The following is a 19,339-nucleotide window of genomic DNA, read 5'->3' on the forward strand; positions in this document are numbered from 1 at the left end:
AAACACGGTTTCAATTTTCAACGTTCATGCACCGACACAACACAGCTGTGACGTGGTCTTTACTTTTATATATACACATGCATATACGATATATGCATATAAATATATATACATGACCCTACGTATTACATAAAATTTTAATTTAGATCTTTCCTAGACTGATCAATCAGATCTATCATACACTACCCAGATCCAAAATTTCTCAAAATATCAGGCATTTGTTTTTTGGGTGAAACTTGAAGCTTTGTTGCTTCTGTGAGCTTTTGTAGTAATGTAAACTTCAAGGAGTAACATAGTGGAGAAGAAAGGCTATGAGCGGGGAATATTGGAGGATGATGCAGTGCATGTTCCTGGGTCGAAGAAGCCAAAGTTGCCGGCTTTGGCGGTGTTTGTTATCTATAATTGTTTTCACTGAATGAGTTACTCTTTTGGGAGTCCATTTCTTAACGTTCAGCTTTATGTGCAGTGTAATTGTGGAAGCTGTGAAGGTGGATAGTTTGCAGAGACTTTGCTCATCTTTGGAGCCTCTTCTCCTCAAATTTGTGAGTCGTAAAGTCATTTTTTTTCCTTATTGAAAAAGAAAAAACAGAATTCTCTATTCTTGAATATGTTGATCATTTAAATATGTCTATTAAGTGCAACAAAACTGCAGTCATAGGTGATAGCCGTGCATTTATCTCAATCTGATGTTTCGGATATACATTTTTTTTTTTCCGGGGAGGGGGATGTAATTTAACTGAATTGCTGCTCTTCTTTTAGCTCACCCTTAAATGTTTGGACTTTACACACACACACACAGAAAACGACTTTCTTGTCCTCTTTATTACGATAAATATAAAATTATTAGAAAAGAACTCTTAACAGCGGCATACATATTCAGAGTGCACTGGTCACTGAATAGATTCTTCATTCATATTAATCAGGATTCTTTTAGTTCTTATTACTATTCTTTGTTGTGAAAGACATGGAAAAAATAAAGTAGCAAGCACCACAAGACATATCTTCATACTTCTCTTCTTTAATGGATCTATTCCATCTCCTAAATTTTAGGATTCCAAAACCAACAGAAAAACCTATAAGGGTATCACCTCATGGATGTGAGCCAGCATTAAATTGTTGATATCTTGACTGTTTCTTTACATTTTAACTTCATGAAATGGAAAATCTTAAAATCAGGAAGCAAATGTGGCTCTCTAACTAACTTATTTTACAGTTCACATGTGTAGGATGAGGCCACAGTGATTATGTCTATAGCTTGCTGTTCTAGTTTGGTTAGCATTTTTTTATGCTCTCTTTTAGTAAACAGCACATTCATTTAGGACTTCATACACATTTCAGTGGATACCCTGGTGAAGAGAGCATCTGATAATTGGCATGAAGTAATAGAATATGATAGCAAAGTCTTGAACTCCCTTGCCAGTACTAAGAAGAAGATAAGAGCCTCAGCTGCACTTGCAACTATAGCTGACCACAAATATGCCTCAGATCAGAATAGTAAGACTATTCAGAACGGACAGCAGAATATCTCTGAACCGGGCACACATTGTCACTATAACCACCAATCAGTCCCTTGGTTGATTGAGTTTCCATTTTTGAGGTCTCGTCAAACACCAGTTATGACATTAAATTACCAGCAAGAAGAATTCTCAAGCAGCATAGATTGTATGTCACTCGGAACTTCTGCAGTTGGGGGTTCATACTTTTCAAAAGATTGGTCTCACCCAAGGAATGGTCAAGGGTCGGAAGATCTTTTTGCTGAAGAAATCCGACTTAGGAGTGCAGAGATGTTGGTGAGTGATGATATGCAGAGACTTCAAAATACATATAGTATGGGAGTCGGTGTTGAAATGGGGGCTGGTTTTGGTCTTGCAGATGAGGCTTGTTTCTCTTGTTTGGTCTTGCAGATGAGGCTTGTTTCTCTTGTAGTGCAGAATATCTCTGATAGATAGGACATTTCAGCATCAGCATGGCCGGAGCTCAGGGAAAGCTGTTGTTGGATGGCTTAAGCTTAAAGCCGCTTTAAGGTGGGGGATATTCTTTAGTAAGAGAGCTGCAGAAAGGAGACTTCAGCTTACCGAGCTAGATTGACTTGAATCCTTATCTATTTTCATCTCGGGTTCTAGTGATGATATAATATGGTGCGTTGGAATTCGATGATTTCACTGCCCAGAAGACAGATAGAAAGATGAAAGATTGGGATTCAGGCATTTGGATAGAGGGGCTTCACACGATTTCAGTTTTCCTTGTCCTTGGTGACTTTATTCCCACCAAAGAGTATCAACGAAAGGAGATGAGAAAGAATAGTCACGTATCAAGTTGGATGTTTCCATTTAGACTGCGTTTAGATGTTGAGCTAAATTGAGCTCTTTATAAATAGTAATGAGCTGAGATGGTAGAGTATTGAGTTTTGTGAGGTCCACTTAAAATGAATTTAAATGTATTTAGATGTTAAGATGATTTTAGATGTATTTATAAGAAGTTAAAAAAAGTTGTGAGTCTCACGTATAAAAAAGTATTGAATTGAAAAAAGTTGCAAGTCTCACGTATAAAGAGGTTTTGAGTTGAGATAAATTTAATAATTTGAGAGTTGAGTGTTTGTATGTTAGACTTAACTTAAAATTAATTTGAATTGATTTGAACTCAAATGAGTTTGACAACCAAACGGGGCCTTACTCGTTCCAAGCATCTTTTCTCTGCAATTTATTTTCCTTGTCTCATGAATTTCCCCAGCATGCATTTCTGTTCATTTGTTTGTAACATCATTATTCTTTTCTCGATACTAATTCACGATGTAATCTTTTTCAATAAGGGAAACACCCCCTTGCGTATATTTATCAGTGTTTTGTCTTTGTATTAACGGTATAAATCCCGAATGCATATAACAGCTTAAGACTGTCGTGGTGGGTTTTATTTATTTATTATTATTATTTATTTTTTTATAAAGTGTCATGGTGAAATTGCAATCGCTTAATTTCTCCAGATGTCAAATAAAGTCTCTCATAATGTTGTTTTCAAACATGTCACCTCAAAAGTTACATATTTTTCTTAAGTTAGAATAAACGTGTTTTTTATCTGTTAATTCTAAAAAATCATATTGTTTTAAACCAAACAAGATAAGTAATACCTTCTTCCCTAGATCGGCTTCTCTGGTGTTGTTTTTGCTTGTTTTGAGATGATTGTTGGAGACTTTCACCCTATTGAATCTTTTATCTTTGTAACTACGTATACTTAGTTAATCTATGTTATGCTTACCTTGAAAAAAAAAGATAAACCATTTTTGTATGGACGTTACATTTATATATGTTTTCTAATAGGGAAATTATTTATAAAGACTTGAAGTGTACAACTCTCACTCCCTTTAAAAAAGAAAAAGAAAAATGTAGGTAGATATGAAACCCACATGAAAAAATTTATTTATTTTTAAGATGGACTCCACTATTTTTCAAAATAAGTGTACGAGACTTGTACACCCTAATATTATATTTGGCATTACTTCGGATAGGGTAACCAAACCACCTTTTATTTCTTGATTCTCATGTCATTTTTTCCACCAGCAACAAGAAGAGAAGTCCAAAGAATTAATGAAAAAAAGTCTGATATTATCAATTGCAACCATAAAATAGCTTTCAGTGCAAAGAGAGAAAAGTTAAAAATGACAACACAAAACGGATAAGGTAAATAGATAAATGGTACAATCTCCTCTTAGAGGAATAAATTTATGATGTTTGATACTCTTCAATTCTCTAAGAATCGGAAGTCTCATATACAAGACCCAAGAGAGTAAGCATCAAATCCGAATTCCCCCCCATCACTCAACATTGTCTGATTATGTTCCTGCATCAGGTGCACATCATCCTATCGCAAAATGATCAACAGGAATAGAATACTAAGTTAAAATTATAAAAGGCCATGGATAAAACAGAGAATCATGTTGCAATAAATTCAAAGTATCCTTTTTTTTTACAAGTAATTCAAAGTATCTTATTAGTAATAAGTAAAAATCAGGTACTCTATATGTAAATGGTATCATCATTATTCAATCAAATGAAAGATACAAAGAACTTAATCGGTAGGACACATCATATACGACCATAAGAGATGCATGACGAATATCTATTTACCTCTAGCATTATCACAAAAGCAAAATCTTTAGTAAAAGATCAAACTAGGGCATCAATAAAACAATCATCAATATGTCAATAACATAACAAAGAGGAGTGATTAGTATGTAGTCAGATCTGCTTTGATGATATGAATAACTTCTAAGGTGCTGGTGGATATATCAGGGAATGTTTCAGTTACCAGGAGGTTCCAAGAAAGGTTTGGGGCATCTTTGTCCTAGATAATGTAGATTTTTATTTGAATACTCTGACTTTTCTAAGAAAGGTGCTTTGTTTAATCAGATGGCATAAGATGTAGGCTTTGACAGAATGTGATAAGTAATGGAAACTTGGTTATAGTGGGTCCGCATATTTCCTTTGTAAATGGTCTTTATAATTTTGCTTGTCTAGAATTTCTACGACACCTTGGTTTTTGGATCTTGAATGGTTGAAACCACCAAGGTGTCCTGCAATGTTATCATGGTATTCTCCATCACAAGTGAGGGCTTGTTAATAAAATTAGAATTATTTCATTCTCAAGTCGGTATATAGAGCACACCATCCACATCGCTTAAATAGTAAAATTTGATTTGTAAGATTTAAATTTTAAAATTTATCTTCCAAATCAAATTGTGTCATGTAAGCATTTTACTAAGTGTGCTCTACACACCGGCTTGAGAATAGAATTTTTCATAAAATTATGGGGTATTGCCCTCTTCCAAAAGAAGGAAGAAAAAGACTTCCAAGAATGCCTACTGTTTTTTTTTTTTTTTTGATAAATTCAATGCAAGTCATAATGAGGCTCATTTCAGTTAGTCAATTGCATAAGATGCCTTCTCTAATTACAAAAATAAAGATGAGCCCTGGATGCTGAAAGAAGCATCAGACAAGATCTCTCGGTACCAAAAATATATTTTTATGACTGAAGCAAAGATGGTTACAAGGTATGAGCTCTAGATTTGAGAACCAAATAAAGCTGCCTATCTCAGCAATATGTGAGCAAGTAGACCAGCAAAAAAGATTCCTAATAAGTTGGAAAAATGAGAACTTCCGCGTAAAGTTCTGTTGATAAATATTACTACCCAACATCCCATACATGTGATGACCCCCTAAGTATTTATCAGTAGAAGACATGTGATATATTTCATGTGAATCATTAAATTAAATTTCTTGGCATGATGAATCAAGATTACAACGAATCCAGAAGCTTAGCTACTCTGAGTCTCAGAATCTGACATGAAACCCTCTTAAAATTACGACTTAAAGAAGTGCATATAGAAAAATGAAATAACAGCATAAAAAGAATGATATTAATTATACCTGTTTCGTCACTGCATTCACTATATCATCCAAAGAATCATAATTGTTTTGAATGAAACCATCCTGTGACTTTGTTTGCTCCAAGAGGTAGTTCTCATTGATCATCATCTTTGAGTCCGGAGCAGATTTCTCAACCTCACCGTGTGGACCAATGGATAAAGCACCACCATGTAATTGGGAAATCAAAGACACATCAAAACTCTTGCAGCAGATTGCATTATTTTGGTCCAAACTGCGGCCCAAGGGACTTATTATACCATTGGCAGAAACCATAGAATTTATGGTATTGACAGTGTGGTTCAAGTTTTGATTGCAATCCTGCTTGTGTTCTTCCCATCTTTGCTTTAATGTGTAATTCATGTCCTGTACAACATTACCCATCAAGCCTTCTTGACAGTATGCATCTCCTCTTGAATCCTCTAGAGGAGCTGAAACTGCACTTCTTGAAGAAAAATCAATTGGGCCGTTTGTAGTACAGGGGCCAGTAGAAGATATAACAAAGTTATTATAAGGAAATTGATTGTGATTAAAAGGCTCTCTCAATGGTACAGCATTTGATGAAAATCTGGATAACTGAATTGCACTCTGCCAGCTTTCATTACTGCGATTATGATCCAAAAAATTAGAACAACCCCCACCACCAATGTCAAAAGTGTCTGGAGTCAGTGAAGCCACACCAAGGGAATGATTTACAAATGCTCCCCTGTCATCCGGCAATTGTGGATTCCCTTGTACCACCAAAGGATGGCTTGAGGCACCGGGCAATAAACTAGTTGAGCTACCAACATTCACTCTGGTGTCGGAGAAGCCGTTAGAGACAGCTGTAAAACCTCTTGAATCCGTGATGGGATTGAAATCTCCAGTGGAGGAAGTGCACTTGCTTTGTTGCAACTGAGTCAACTCTAATGATGTCAGAACTCCTTGAAATAAACTTGCACTTTGGTTTGAAGGTAACGGAGTTGGTTGGATCTGCCCAAGAGTATTGATGGAGCTGCTCAAGTTTTGACCACTCGCTTGTACAGGTCCAGAAGAAGTAATTCCACGAAGTACCAAACTGGCATGGGAGTTTAGTCTACCAAGCATCTCCCCTGGTGTATATGATGATAGAGCTGAGCTTGAGAGCCTTCCAGATCCAGCCAAGGAGTGAAACTCCCCGAATCCATCTAGTGAACCCATCCGCATGTACGAGGAATCTGCACCACCCAATGCAGCAACCATACTAGCTTGCTGTGCTGCCACACTGTTGATTCTTTTCAGGTAGAGCCTATATTTCTGAAACATAAGATCTGACAGTAAGCAAGGTGCCACTGCAATGTAGAATATTTTTATTTTATAGGAAATGTAGGTTCTTAAGTCTTCTCAGATGTCCCAACTAAAGTGCGACCTATTTTCATTGGGCATATATACCCCACTTTCTTTCATGTAGGCTAAGCTTCTTTCCCAACTAGTTGGGGCACAGGCATGCAACATACAGCTAAAATCCCCAAATTGTAAAAAACTACTGCTGATCAGGACAACCCTATCCATGATTAGAAAAGTCAGAGTATTCAAATAAAAATCTACATATTCAACAAGTAATCAATTCCCTTTTGAGATTATTGTTCAATTGTTTCCAAGTACTTCATGCCAAATCTTTGACAATAGTAACGGCCTTCGAATTCACAGTAATATTCCATCTAACCAAATCTAATGCCATTCATGGGTCCAAAAGCTTTCTAATTCAACACCTCTCGCAGTCTTGCTATCAAGGCATAAGGATATTTTATTTACTTTTGAAAGTGGAGAAGAATGATTTATACCTGCAGATGGCTTGCCACATTTTCCCTTGTAAGTCCTTCAACATTCATTAGATCAAGAATTTTCTTAGGAACAGCCTCTGCATTAGAAAGAAAATGAGAAGGAATCAGGCATGATTATATTCTGGCAACAAATACAAATTATAATATCTTTGTAGTAGAGACTCACTTTCGAACCCTAATTGATTTACAGCTGCAACAAACTTTCTGTGCAGCTCTACAGACCAAACTACCCTAGGCTTCTTCTGATTTGACGCATCTTCATTCTCGTGTTCATTTTCTTCATCATCTTCTTCCTCATCTTCATTTTGTTCCTTCCGCTTCCTACAGAGTTTTCCATCCTGATCTGCACTAACTGTTGATATGACCCCTAGTCTACTGTCTCCGCTACCATTGCAAGCTTTGTCTTCATTCAGGGAGTTGTTTTGAACCTTCGAGTCAAATTTCTTTCTTCTGATCACATGTTGCCATATGTTTTTGAGTTCTTCAATTCGAACAGGTTTCAACAAATAGTCACATGCACCATGGGTAACCCCCTTCATCACAAGCTCAGTATCACTATGGCCTGACAACACTGGAGCCACATTAAAACGACAAAATTAAGTCAAATAAGCATCTCATTCATTGATTCCAAATAGATAATTAAGTTATCTCTTTCTTAGATTGAGCTCTCAATAGAAAAATCTTTCCACTCTAACTGGAACTCTTTTTAGACCTTTCATCTATAGCAAAATCTAAAGAAAGTTGGGGACACCAAAGCACAAGAAATATCTCAAAGAACAAAGCAAAGCTCAAGCTTACTAATGACAGGGAGGTCCATTTCAAGCCCCAGAAGCTCAAGGAGCTTAAAACCATCCATGTCTGGCATATTCACGTCACTGATAACCAGGTCAAACTTGTTTCTGTTCTCCCTCAACATTTTCAATGCCATAACAGCCTGATTGGTCGTTGTAACTGCACAAACCAGATATCACATTAAGAAGCCAAATTTGAAAAAATATGAAATTCAAAACCCAGACACTAATGAAAAGTGAAGCATTTTCTCTTATCCTACGATAGAAAACATAGTCTGCATAACTGGAAGAGTATACAACAGTACTTAAACCACCGCTCATTAAAATCAAAGAAAAATCATAATTATACCAAAATGCTCAAAGAGCAAAAGCAAATCCCATTTACGATTTCCAATCTTCTCTTATAGTACAAGATGGATTCTAATATGGCATCACCTTTCGGATTAAAAAAAAAAAAAAAATGCTATGCACAACACCAAATACGAACACGTTTCAATAGAACACATACAAAGCTTCATATAAAAACACGAATTTTGTAAAATTAGAAAACCAACAACAGTTCAAGCACCATCCAAATGCTCCAGAAATCAAGCCAACTCCATAAAAACAGAAAACACTTAAAACAGAAAGGGAACAGACCCTGATACTGGCATTTTCGAAGCAGGGTGTCCAACAGTTTTAGGCAAGTTGGATTGTCATCCACAGCAAGAACACGCATACCCGCCGGGAACCTGTCCTGGTCCATATCTTCACCCACCACACCAGCTCTCTGGTTCTCCACAGTCATTCTGAATTAGCAACAACGGAAAGACTCAGACGAGAAACAGAGCACCAAACAGAGACCACAGATAAAAGTTTCAATTTTGAATGTTGGGACTCAAATTTTCAAGCCTTTTTTACCAAACCCAGAAGATAAAAGAACGTGCGCAAGAGACTCAGAGAGAGAAAGATCAGAAGGAGCTACTGAGAAAGTGGCTGGAGAGAGAGAGAGAGAGAGAGAGGAGATGGGTATGGAGAGTGAGTAAAGGCTGTACGAGATGCACAATGATGGTGATGGCTAGAACAGAGTGAAGGGATTCAAGTATTCAACCCAACAAAACAGACATCTTTTCTAGTATTGTAGTGAAAGACTCTCTCTTTCTGCTTCTCTAGTAACCTTCGCTGGTAGAACTGTTCTCTCTCTACTGAATATTTTGTCTCTTGCTTTTCTGTTCCAACAGAACTGCCGACTGCGAAGCCTTTGTATTTATTTTTCAATTTTTAATTCCCCTCTATATTATTCATTTGGGCTCTCTCTCTGTCTCTGTCTCTGTCTCTCTCTCTTCAAAACCTTTTCCTCTTTTCAATCAATTTTTAGGTAAAGTCTTTCCCTGTTCGTCTGTCTTTCTTTCTCCAGTCTCCATATATCCTATATGGGAAGTGAAAGACCTTTAGGGTTTTGATAACGTAGGTGTGATGCCCACCACAGTCTCATAGACCCTACCCTTTTTCTTTTATAAAATGAATTCATCAATGAGGAATGTTCAGTTATAAAAAATCATAAAGACATTTGGCCTTTACCTCTTTGTGGCTTTTCTAAGTCAAATTGTACTTTCTAAGTCTATTTCATGGGGTCCCACCATTGCTATATTTCATTCATTCAATGATTTTTTAATCATACCCATTATAAGTAATGTGTTTTAGATCAAGAAATGGTACGGCCACAAGAGGGGTTTATAAATATAATGTTCATAATTACTAATTCCTAATAATTACTTCCATGTTACCAAATTAGAAAAAAAAAAAAAAAAAAAGCATAGTGAAAAATGTCATTATCAACCTTCAAATATTCTCTTGCGCCTTAAATGCTAATGATATTTGGATGGACATTTATAGGTCCTAGGCACGATATTTATGTCACACATGCTTTTTCACATGTCAACAATAAATTTCTAACCTTCGAGGTTCTCTTTTACCATTTTTGCATCCTCATTTTTTTTTATCAGTCATTATTTATTACTTCACATCTTATAAAAAATATCTCTATACTTTATAAAAAAATTATAGATATAGAATGTGAAAATGAATAGTAAATGATGCATAGCATTCCTCTTTTAACTATGCTAATTATAAATCTTTTCATATTATTTATTGTGGGGACCTCTTTTAGTTAAGTCAAAACTTTATTTATTAGTTGATTTGGCATGTCTCTATGTCATACACATCACTCTTGTGTCTTGGTGTGTCAAAATATAAGCTTGCAAATAAAATTTTTGGAGAATTTTTATGACTAATCATTTGTATAAAATCAAATAGGTTTGTGTTGGTTTAAATTAGATTCAAGTCATTAAAGAATAAATCTAAATGTAACTTGATTGACTTGAGGTGACACTTTACAATATGTTTAATTTATTTATTTATTAATGAAATGAGTCATTTGAATTAATTTATAAGTTACGTGGGTTGACTCAAAAGTGACCATGCTAGCTATTAATGTATTCAAGTCAACTCAAATTCAATTATGTCTCATTTTAATCTTATTCTTTTGGCGTTGAGTTTAAATTATCATTATTTTTTGAATTTGGATAATCTTATTCTAACTTATCCCATTATCTAACCTTTTATTATACAACATCATCCTCTAAACATTTTGGAGTGCAATCATCTCACAGTTTTTAAAATCCCAAGTCCTTATTGCAAAGTGGTGTCCAATCCATAATAATCTGTTTATCAGATTGTAAAAAATCCGATTTCCTCAAATTTATGTACGCCCTTTTATCATATGATCGATGCTATAACCCTAAAAAATTTCTTCCTTCTTCCTTTCTTTTTTTTTTTTTTTTTATATATATATATATATTTTTAAATGGGTTATAGCATAATGGTGAATGTAAGAATACTTAATAGAGTAATAAAAAATAGAAACTGTTACATATACAAAGAGATTACACAAAATAAACTCACAAACTGATGTACCTTCATGGAATCCGTTAGACCTATTTTATAATAAAAATAACTTTATAAACTAACGTACCATATCAAGTCACATCAATTTGTGTATTTATTTTTGTGTAATCTTTTTGTAAGTAAAATATTTTTCATAAAAAATACAGTCTGAAAATATAAAAGTCTCACGTGCTCTCCTTTTAAAAAAAATTGAGTCTACTATTAAAAAAGATAATTTTTTATATGAATTCTAATTTTTTTTTTTAATTAAAGTGCACGAAATTTGAACAACTATAAATATCATTTTTTCATAATATAATTGCCTTAAGAGAGAGAAAGAGAGTAATTAAAACAATCATATAACAAGATTATTTGCCATATTGGCAACAACACCATAATTAGCCAAACAAAAGGAGCACAAAACTCTCGTCGGTTTTAAACCTTATTATTTGAATTTTGAACAAGCAATGGAAGACCGTTTCTCACGCAATAGAAAGAGAAGGTGGAGGAGGAATGAGTATCCTTCTCCTCTCTTCTCTGCGCCTTAAAGCTTTCCCCCCATAACTATAAAAAGTACTACACCACTTGTCATGTGATCTACTTTCCACAGCTTTTTCCACGTTTCTAATTCTCATTGGCTGCTCTCAAGTCCCGAAACTTTCGGACCCGATATTTCAGATTCCGGCCCCAGAAAACGAGATGCAGCCTTTTCCTTCTGATAATTAGACGTCTTTTGATACCAGGATATGTATTTCATTGATTACGACTTCTCTTCACTTCAAACTTGGGGGCCCACCCATCAAAGACTTTTTCTTTCTTTCCATTTTTTTTTTTTTTTTTTTTAATTTCTTTAATTCACATTTTAATAAGGTTTTTGTTGAAACAGTTGCCAAATTAGAAAGATGTTTAATTACACCTATTTTGCACCAATTTCTTTTGGCCAATATAGAAATGGGGACAAAAGAAATCATGTGTTATAGGAGAGTTTATGAAAGATAAATATTTTAATTATAAATTGATATAACTTGAAGTGATACGTCAAATTATAAAATTATTTTTATTATAAAAAAATATTTAACGTATATTTACATAAAGTCATGTAAGTTTGTAGTTTATTTCTGTAAAAAACGCCATTATTTAGATAGTTATAATTTATGAACAACACTGTAAAAAAAAATTACTTCGTTAAGTTTATTTATGCTATAAAGTACTCGGATGTTTCATTCTATTGGAAAATGTTGTCTCTGTTTTTTCTTTTTTTAGCCTTTTATGAATGAAATATTTGGGTAGCGATGAAGTTGAATATAGGTATGTTTGGTGCGATCAATAAAAAAAGTGAGGGTTATTAATAAAATTAAAATTCCGTCATATTTAAAAAAGAAAAAGAAAAAGAAAAATTATTCGAAATTAGAGTTATTTTTATTTATTTATTTTTTTTCAGAACCAAATCTAACAAGAATAAAAGAAGAGCGGTGCTACTCCCACCGTTGGGAGCTCCTGCTAGTGGTTTAGGAATGAGTTTTTTTTTTTTGTATTTTTTTAACACATTTAAATATATTCTAAAAAATAAAAAAAATCATAATATTATTAAAAATACTTATTTAATCATTAAGTAAAAAAAATAATAATAAAGAAATAAAAAACTCACAGCGATAGAAACAAATGACAAGAGTAGTATTTTTCATAAAAGAAATTATTCACTGTGGAGAACAGGGGAGGACTAGAATACTAATGCAAAAAACAGTCTACTCATAATACTGGGTGGAGAGCAAGTTAAAAATCCTGGCTATCAGAGGCTTTTTTCAGGCTCTTTTGGCGAAATCACCGGGCTCTTGTGGTTTTCTTCCAATGGATCATCCTGGTTAAAATCTCCAGCTACATCACCCATGCTGCTACTCTCATTGCTACCAAATTGATTGACACCATCTGACCCCTGTCAAATACCACCATCACCGTAATTTCCAGCAGTACTGCCATAGCCTCCACTGTTCACACCTTCGTAAGTGTTTCCACCTGCATAATTACCATCACCGCTATAGCCACCACTTCCACCAAAGCCACTACCAGCAGCACCACCTGCATAGCCGTCACTACCGTATTTACCACCACCACCACCTTGATAATTCCCACCAGAACCATACCCACCTGAGCCATATCCACTACCACCAGCATCATATCCTCCACCCACCACCATAAGCACTGTTACCATAGTCTCCGCCGCCGCCACCACCACCATATGCATTGGAACCATAGTCGCCGCCATAATTGCCACCTCCAAAGCTGGGGCGAGCCCTATCAGTAGCATAATTCACCCTTACACGACAACCATGAAGATCCTGTCCATCCAATGCCTGGATAGCACTGGAAGTCTCTTCACTGTAAGTGTATGTAACAAAGCCAAATCCTCTGGATCTACCAATCTCACGATCCATAATGAATCTTGCTTCAACAACTTCACCATATTTTGCAAAAGTTTCCTTAAGACTTTGCTCATCTGTGGCATTTGAAAGACCTCCAATAAGAAGTTTAGAACTTGACATGGACGACAAACATCGTATAGCTTGATAGACTGACGGTTTCAAAGCACAAAATTCAGAGCGGATCTGCTTGCTCGCTCTCTGTCTAAGCATATTCCCAACTTTACTTAGGAAAGCCATTGTAATAACCTTCTCTACCTCGCAGTGAGACTATGAAACCCTAAGGTAGATTCGGCCATTCGGGGAATATTGAGGAATTCCTCCAAAAAGGGATAGAAATCATAACTACTACTCCTTTATTGTTGCAACTGCTTGTCGATTAACATTCATTCAAAGGCGCCCTCAATACCTACCATCATCTCTATTAAAACTTCAACAAATTTAAAAATAAAAATAGATAATTGAAAAATAACAGTATTCTTGTTTTCGAAAAATATAAATAAAAACAATAAACTTTAATCAAAAATAAAATTTAAAGTGAGTACTACTACTGGATCATTTGAAACTTACTGCTTAGATGACTATTTTGATGTGGCATCATCACGTAGTGCCACGTGGTTTATTAAAAACAAAATTATTCAAATCAAAAGGGCATCTTGAAAAACAAAAAGATAAAGACTGAAATTCTAGATTCACTCTACCTTTTTGTGTTTATATTTTTAATTTTTTTAATAAACTGCGTGACAATGAAATAGACTGTTAAGAATAGGGTCTATAAGAATGGCACAAACAATGAAATAAAACAGGCTAATTGCTGCCAAACCCATGTATTTCATTTCTGAAGATGATGATAGTCTTTACAATAAAGCTTAAGTTTGTTAATTAATTGTACATTAAATCCAGATCAAGAAGCACATTCTCTTGAATGCGAATGGGTTGATATCACGAATGCTACCTCAAAAAATGGTAAGCTGATCAACAGGATCAGTATGCATCAAACAGACTCTGTACGATTCCTATCATTTTGCCATATCTTTGTAATCAATATCGTACCGAGACAAACAGCTAGCTTAACTGCCAAACACTGGATCCATGAATCAAGCAAGCATAGGCAAGATCTATATATAATCTGTTTCGGTTTCCAAATCATCAAGTACTGATGATCATGAGAAATTAGAAGCAGCTATCATTTTCCAAATCTCAAGCACTTATTGCGTCTCACTTGTTCTGTAAAACTGGTGTTAGAAGTGAGTTGTGCCGTCTGTGGTATCATGAATGAGAGTTTCTCCATTGCATTTATGAACTTACGCAAGTGCCTAATGTACTCGGGATAAGTTTCGAGGTTGCAATGGCCACCACCCTTCACCCATAAGGGTTCATATTTTTCCTTGGAAAGTTCCCACAAACGCCTTCCATGTGACCAATCAACAATCTCATCATTTGTTCCCTGCAAAGGATCCATCAAGTGGCATATGCCCATCATACCAATAGCAGTTAGAATGAACCAAATTAAAGTCTTAAATGAGTCATATATGCTACATGCCTCAATCACATCATTTCCATCACATGCATTGTGCTGATGTGGGATTGATCAAGTAATAAATTCTAAGTGTTGATGGATAATGACACGACGACAAATCGGGCAAAGATTGATGATCTTTAATGAATCGCCTTCAATTCATCCACAGTGAGAATTTTCCTTATAAATCTATGATGATTCAACAAAGAACAATGTAAACTTTTAGAATTGATCTTATTCTTCCATAGTATTGTATTAGAAACAAAAATCCTTTTGATAAGTTTCAACCAAGCAAAAAGTGATTAAACAGACTATTTTGAGTACACAAACCATGAATTTATGAAAGAGAGAAGAAAAAGGGAAAATGGAAATGAATCAATAATTCAAAAACCAAACAAGGTTGAAGACCTCAAACACAAAATATAATGGTGGTGAAGGGTTCCTTAGTGCTGACATGCAAGATGGAACTGTCCATGAATCATTTGGTGTGGTATAGAACATGCACCTTATGCACCAAAACATCTAACAAATAAAACGAAACTAGAAATGCTCTATAAACTTCAGAAAGAAAATAGGTAAGAACCAGAAATCAAATTCATTATAAAAATGGAATTGTACAAGAAATTTTTTATTTATAAGCCGGTGTGGAGAACACACTTATTAAAGTGCTTATACGGTATAATCTGACTTGGAAGAAAAATTTTAAAACTTGAATCTTACACATTAAATCTCTCCATTTAAGTGATGTGGATGCTGTACTCTACACACCGGTTTGAGAATAGAATAATTCATTATACAAAATGTTTTTGCAAAAACAAAAGAAAAAGAAAGAAAGAAAGAACACTTACATGTATTACTAAAACTGGACAGCTGACATTCCGTATTTTGTCTATATTCTGAAAGATTGCAGGGAGCTTCCTCAGAACAAAAGCAAGTAAAAAAGCTTGAAAACTAAGAACAGTAGTGATCTGAGCCAAACTTACTTTGAAAATGTCGAACCAAAATGTCATCTTGACCGGATACAACACCCGAATGCCAGAAAGAATGGCACTATGAAGAACAACACCCCTCAACGTGCGTAACCGAGAAGCCAAATGCAGAGTCGGCCCACTTCCAACAGATTGTCCATACAATATCAAATCCTCTTGCTTAATCCCATATTCCCTCTTCAAACAATTGTACACAGCCTCTATGTCGTAATATGTGTTCAACTCAGAAGGCTGCCACAATTACAGAGATATTGTCAGATGTACAGTTATATAGACAAGTACTAGATCATAAACATCTTATTCTTCTCAAGTTTGGATAATAATTAGAAGTTTTGAGTGAAAGATTAGGATCATCCTCTCAGTTTTGTGTAAAACCTGAGAGTTTTAAGCGAGATAAATAGACACATGAGATGAATTCAACACTATTTACTGAGCATTTGATGTGGTCTCAAAAATAATAAATGCCGTAAGACCACTTAGTGTATCTATCTCTTTTTTACTTGGGTCGATTTTTTTCTCCAGTCAAGCTAGATAAACATTATTCTTTCGGAATTAACTAACTGTCTGCAGTAGATTTTCCAAAGCAAACGGAAACTGTAAACGCAAATTAACCAGCCATCTTCAGACAGTACCTACCTTACCGGTGGATGCTCCATATCCTGAATAATCATAGCTGCAACATATCAATAGATACCGAGTAAATAACGAAGGAAAGGTTCTTAGTACTGCTTTAAATGATCAAATGAAGAATACAATGCAGGTGCCAAAATTAATCAAATGGATTAATTAATTAATCGCATCCCAAGAACATCATCATCATATACAACCAGTCCAAATAGAAAACAAATAAAAACAACCAAACATAATTTAAGAGCCTTTCATCAACGTATATCTGAAATTTTCCAAGATTTGGTAGAGATAGACGTACGCATTACACCTAGTTATCAAGAAACAAAATCAAGCATATTATTACAGGCCAGCGAATTTGTGGACAAATCAGACCAGATCCATACGAATGAGTCTCACCAGATGGCTCCAATATATGCAAAACTAAAAATACAAGGCGAGGGGGAAAGAGAGAATTGAAACGATATCGAGAACCAAACCATAAACTCAAGAAAAGAAAATCTCGGAAGCTTGGAGTGGGGGAGAAAACTGAAAAAGTTGGAAAATCAGAACCAGAAAATAATAGATAATTTACGCAAGCAAAACAATAAAGAATAAGATAAAACAACCACACACAAGGGATTCAAAAACGCAAATACAACCATTAAAAAAGTTTATGAATTGGGTACTGGAAAAAATTAATAGACAAAAATTGGAAGAAATGTTCATCCAGTAATCATCCAACGATTCCAATTACCCCCGCAAGAAAGAAAGGGAGAAAAAAAAAAAAGCCAGAAAAGAAGCACCGAACAGAGCATATATAGGAGAGAACCAAAACCATAAACATCCACAGGCATTAGGCCTATGATGACAAACCAACCCGGCAAAAGCAAAAAGTACCTCATGACATTGACACGCAGGTGAGCCCTGAGCTCGATGAAGAGCTCGTGCATCTGACCAAGGTCTGCAGCGTTGCCATGCGAGTACAGCAACGTGAACCGAGCAAGGGGATGCCTCCAGAACATGGCAACAATCTTGTTCCCGCTTTTGCTGTCCAGCAAATTCATTTCCACGTTCATGTCCGCCGTCACCCCAGGTAATACCGGCCTCCCATTTTCTTCTCTGTATATATCATACGTTGGCGGGTTTGGTGGGAAAAATGCGAACTTTGCAGCCACACTCGACGTCACATTGCCCATTTAACACGGACCCAGTTCAGAAATGGAGGTCAGGAACAGAACCCCGTATTTTTTTATCACATGGGATTAAGATTTTCTCTTGGGTTTACTAGAAGATAAACAAAAAAAAAAAAAATCTTCTTTTTTTCCAGGTATTTTCTGGTTTTAGGCTGGTGAAACTAAAGGGAGGGATTGGCAGAGAATAGATCCGATCTAAGCGGGTGAACAGGAAGTGGCGTTAGCAAGAGAGGAACAAGGTCCCTGAAAAAATAAGAAGGGAAAACACAAACCAAAGAGAAATTTATGAGAAACATAGAAAGTTCGAAACTATACGGGAGTTCTTGTTGATGGTGATGATCTGTACGACTAATGTTTTCTGATTTTGAGGAAGTTACGAAAAGACAGTTTTACCCTGCAAAAGACTATTTCATTTCTTAACACAAATTCAATCTATCTCATCCTCTCATCTAATCTCAAACAATTATTATAATTTTTCAAATTTTTCATATAAAATATAATAAATAATTTAATTTTTTTAAATTTTAAAATAAAAATAATACTAAAAAATTATATTATAATAATATTATATTTAATTTTTAACAAAATATTTTATCTCATTTCAACTGAATAACATAACTAAGCCTCGATTATTAAATAACTTGGAAAAAAATTATAACTCAATATTTCACATAAAACTTGTTTATGCAAATGCCACCTGCAAGGCTGCAAGACCTTAAATCATAAAAGTTGATCTTATATTTGTTTAAAGGGCAATTCCGACATTTTCAGTGGAGCTTGTAGCTGCATGCATGCAGGGATGTCCCCATTATCCTGAAAAAATATCTAAATTAGAAGGTTGGGATAAATGCAGAAAGGGAAAGATCAACGGCTGAGATTTGGTCAAACAGTGGTGGGATCTTCAGAAAGAAAGACAGGACAAAGAGAGTTTGATAGATTGGGGGCAGTGATTTTAGAGGCAGAGCCAGACATTCCTCGTTTTGTTTTCCTCATCTATAGTTATTAAACGATGTCAATTTCCACAACTGTCCTTGTTCCTCTAAGACTTTGACCACAATTTCCCTCCCATTTACCGTAGCTTTTGGTAGTTTTTAATTTCTATTTTTAAGTACAGTATAGTTACAGAATTATCATACGTTTGCACCTCTTCATATTTCTTTATAATTTCTGTTTCAACTTCATGGTTCAAAACAAAGGGATACATACATATGTTGCTTCTATATAGTTGCCGTTATAATATTTCGATTCACGTTGATGTCAATACATTTATCTCTATTTTCTTCTAGATTTTAGAATTTGAACAAAACATTTAAAGAATCCGCATGTAATTGAGAATTATGCTGCTTTTAGATGTTGAGTTGAGTTTAACTGAGTTAAGTTCTTTATGAATAGTAGTGAGTTGAGATGATGGTTTGAGTTTTATAGAGTTTACTTAATATGAATTTAAATGCGTTTAGATGTTAAGATGAATTTAGATGTATTTATTAAAAGTTAAAAAAGATTGTGGGTTCCGAATGTAAATAAGTATTGAATTGAAAAATACTGTAGATTCTACATGTAAAAAAGTTTTGAGTTGAGATGAGTTTAATAATTTGAGAGTTAGATGTTTGGATGTTAGACTCATTTAAAATTATTAGACTAAACTGAATCTAACAACCAAATGGGATCTTAGTCAAT

The 19,339-nt window shown here is 34.9% G+C and overlaps 4 protein-coding genes across 7 annotated transcripts; 1 reads left to right on the forward strand and 3 right to left on the reverse strand.

Moving 5' to 3' along the window:
• The first annotated feature begins 458 nt into the window (after positions 1 to 458).
• On the forward strand, positions 459 to 2,493 carry LOC121244307 (calmodulin-binding protein 60 E-like). Its single transcript, XM_041142315.1, has 3 exons — positions 459 to 549; positions 1,339 to 1,877; positions 1,927 to 2,493. Exons 1-3 carry the CDS (start codon positions 459 to 461, stop codon positions 2,086 to 2,088), a joined length of 792 nt encoding a protein of 263 aa, XP_040998249.1. The 3' UTR covers positions 2,089 to 2,493.
• Positions 2,494 to 3,578: 1,085 nt separating this feature from the next.
• Positions 3,579 to 9,370, reverse strand: LOC121244937 (two-component response regulator ARR12-like). Of its 4 annotated transcripts, none has more exons than XM_041143188.1 (7): positions 9,167 to 9,370; positions 8,650 to 8,798; positions 8,018 to 8,170; positions 7,386 to 7,790; positions 7,220 to 7,296; positions 5,421 to 6,692; positions 3,579 to 3,855 (listed from the first exon to the last, which is right to left on the reverse strand). In XM_041143188.1, exons 2-7 carry the CDS (start codon positions 8,795 to 8,797, stop codon positions 3,760 to 3,762), a joined length of 2,151 nt encoding a protein of 716 aa, XP_040999122.1. In that variant the 5' UTR covers position 8,798; positions 9,167 to 9,370; the 3' UTR covers positions 3,579 to 3,759. The 4 variants fall into 4 exon arrangements, with proteins under 4 accessions (XP_040999122.1, XP_040999121.1, XP_040999120.1 ...); XM_041143187.1 differs by having other exon boundaries at positions 9,045 to 9,370; XM_041143186.1 differs by having other exon boundaries at positions 8,911 to 9,370.
• A 3,403-nt stretch (positions 9,371 to 12,773) lies between these two features.
• LOC121243955 (glycine-rich RNA-binding protein 3, mitochondrial-like) lies at positions 12,774 to 13,726 on the reverse strand. The gene is given in 2 exon segments (XM_041142013.1): positions 12,774 to 13,120; positions 13,122 to 13,726. Coding segments are annotated over 2 exon segments (720 nt in total). The 5' UTR covers positions 13,593 to 13,726; the 3' UTR covers positions 12,774 to 12,871.
• A 421-nt stretch (positions 13,727 to 14,147) lies between these two features.
• LOC121243842 (alpha/beta hydrolase domain-containing protein 17C-like) lies at positions 14,148 to 17,985 on the reverse strand. The gene is made up of 5 exons (XM_041141909.1): positions 17,367 to 17,985; positions 16,497 to 16,533; positions 15,855 to 16,091; positions 15,720 to 15,767; positions 14,148 to 14,799 (listed from the first exon to the last, which is right to left on the reverse strand). Exons 1-5 carry the CDS (start codon positions 17,663 to 17,665, stop codon positions 14,539 to 14,541), a joined length of 882 nt encoding a protein of 293 aa, XP_040997843.1. The 5' UTR covers positions 17,666 to 17,985; the 3' UTR covers positions 14,148 to 14,538.
• Between the last annotated feature and the right edge of the window lie 1,354 nt (positions 17,986 to 19,339).

This window comes from Juglans microcarpa x Juglans regia, chromosome 8S (genome assembly GCF_004785595.1).
Source record: "Juglans microcarpa x Juglans regia isolate MS1-56 chromosome 8S, Jm3101_v1.0, whole genome shotgun sequence".
In the NCBI taxonomy this organism is placed as follows: Eukaryota; Viridiplantae; Streptophyta; class Magnoliopsida; order Fagales; family Juglandaceae; genus Juglans; species Juglans microcarpa x Juglans regia.

Excerpts from the sequence above, each read along its gene's own strand:
- LOC121244307 (XM_041142315.1), top strand. The coding sequence starts at position 459 with ATGTGCAGTGTAATTGTGGAAGCTGTGAAGGTGGATAGTTTGCAGAGA. Across the intron at positions 550-1,338 it reads TCTCCTCAAATTTGTGAGTC|TGGATACCCTGGTGAAGAGA; the intron begins GTAAAGTCATTT and ends TACACATTTCAG. Across the intron at positions 1,878-1,926 it reads GTTTTGGTCTTGCAGATGAG|TGCAGAATATCTCTGATAGA; the intron begins GCTTGTTTCTCT and ends TTTCTCTTGTAG.
- LOC121244937 (XM_041143188.1), bottom strand. The coding sequence starts at position 8,797 with ATGACTGTGGAGAACCAGAGAGCTGGTGTGGTGGGTGAAGATATGGAC. Across the intron at positions 8,171-8,649 it reads TCGAAAATGCCAGTATCAGG|TTACAACGACCAATCAGGCT; the intron begins GTCTGTTCCCTT and ends TGGTTTGTGCAG. Across the intron at positions 3,856-5,420 it reads TGAATGCAGTGACGAAACAG|GATGATGTGCACCTGATGCA; the intron begins GTATAATTAATA and ends ATTTTGCGATAG.
- LOC121243842 (XM_041141909.1), bottom strand. The coding sequence starts at position 17,665 with ATGGGCAATGTGACGTCGAGTGTGGCTGCAAAGTTCGCATTTTTCCCA. Across the intron at positions 16,534-17,366 it reads CTGCGTGTCAATGTCATGAG|CTATGATTATTCAGGATATG; the intron begins GTACTTTTTGCT and ends GATATGTTGCAG. Across the intron at positions 16,092-16,496 it reads ATGGAGCATCCACCGGTAAG|CCTTCTGAGTTGAACACATA; the intron begins GTAGGTACTGTC and ends TAATTGTGGCAG.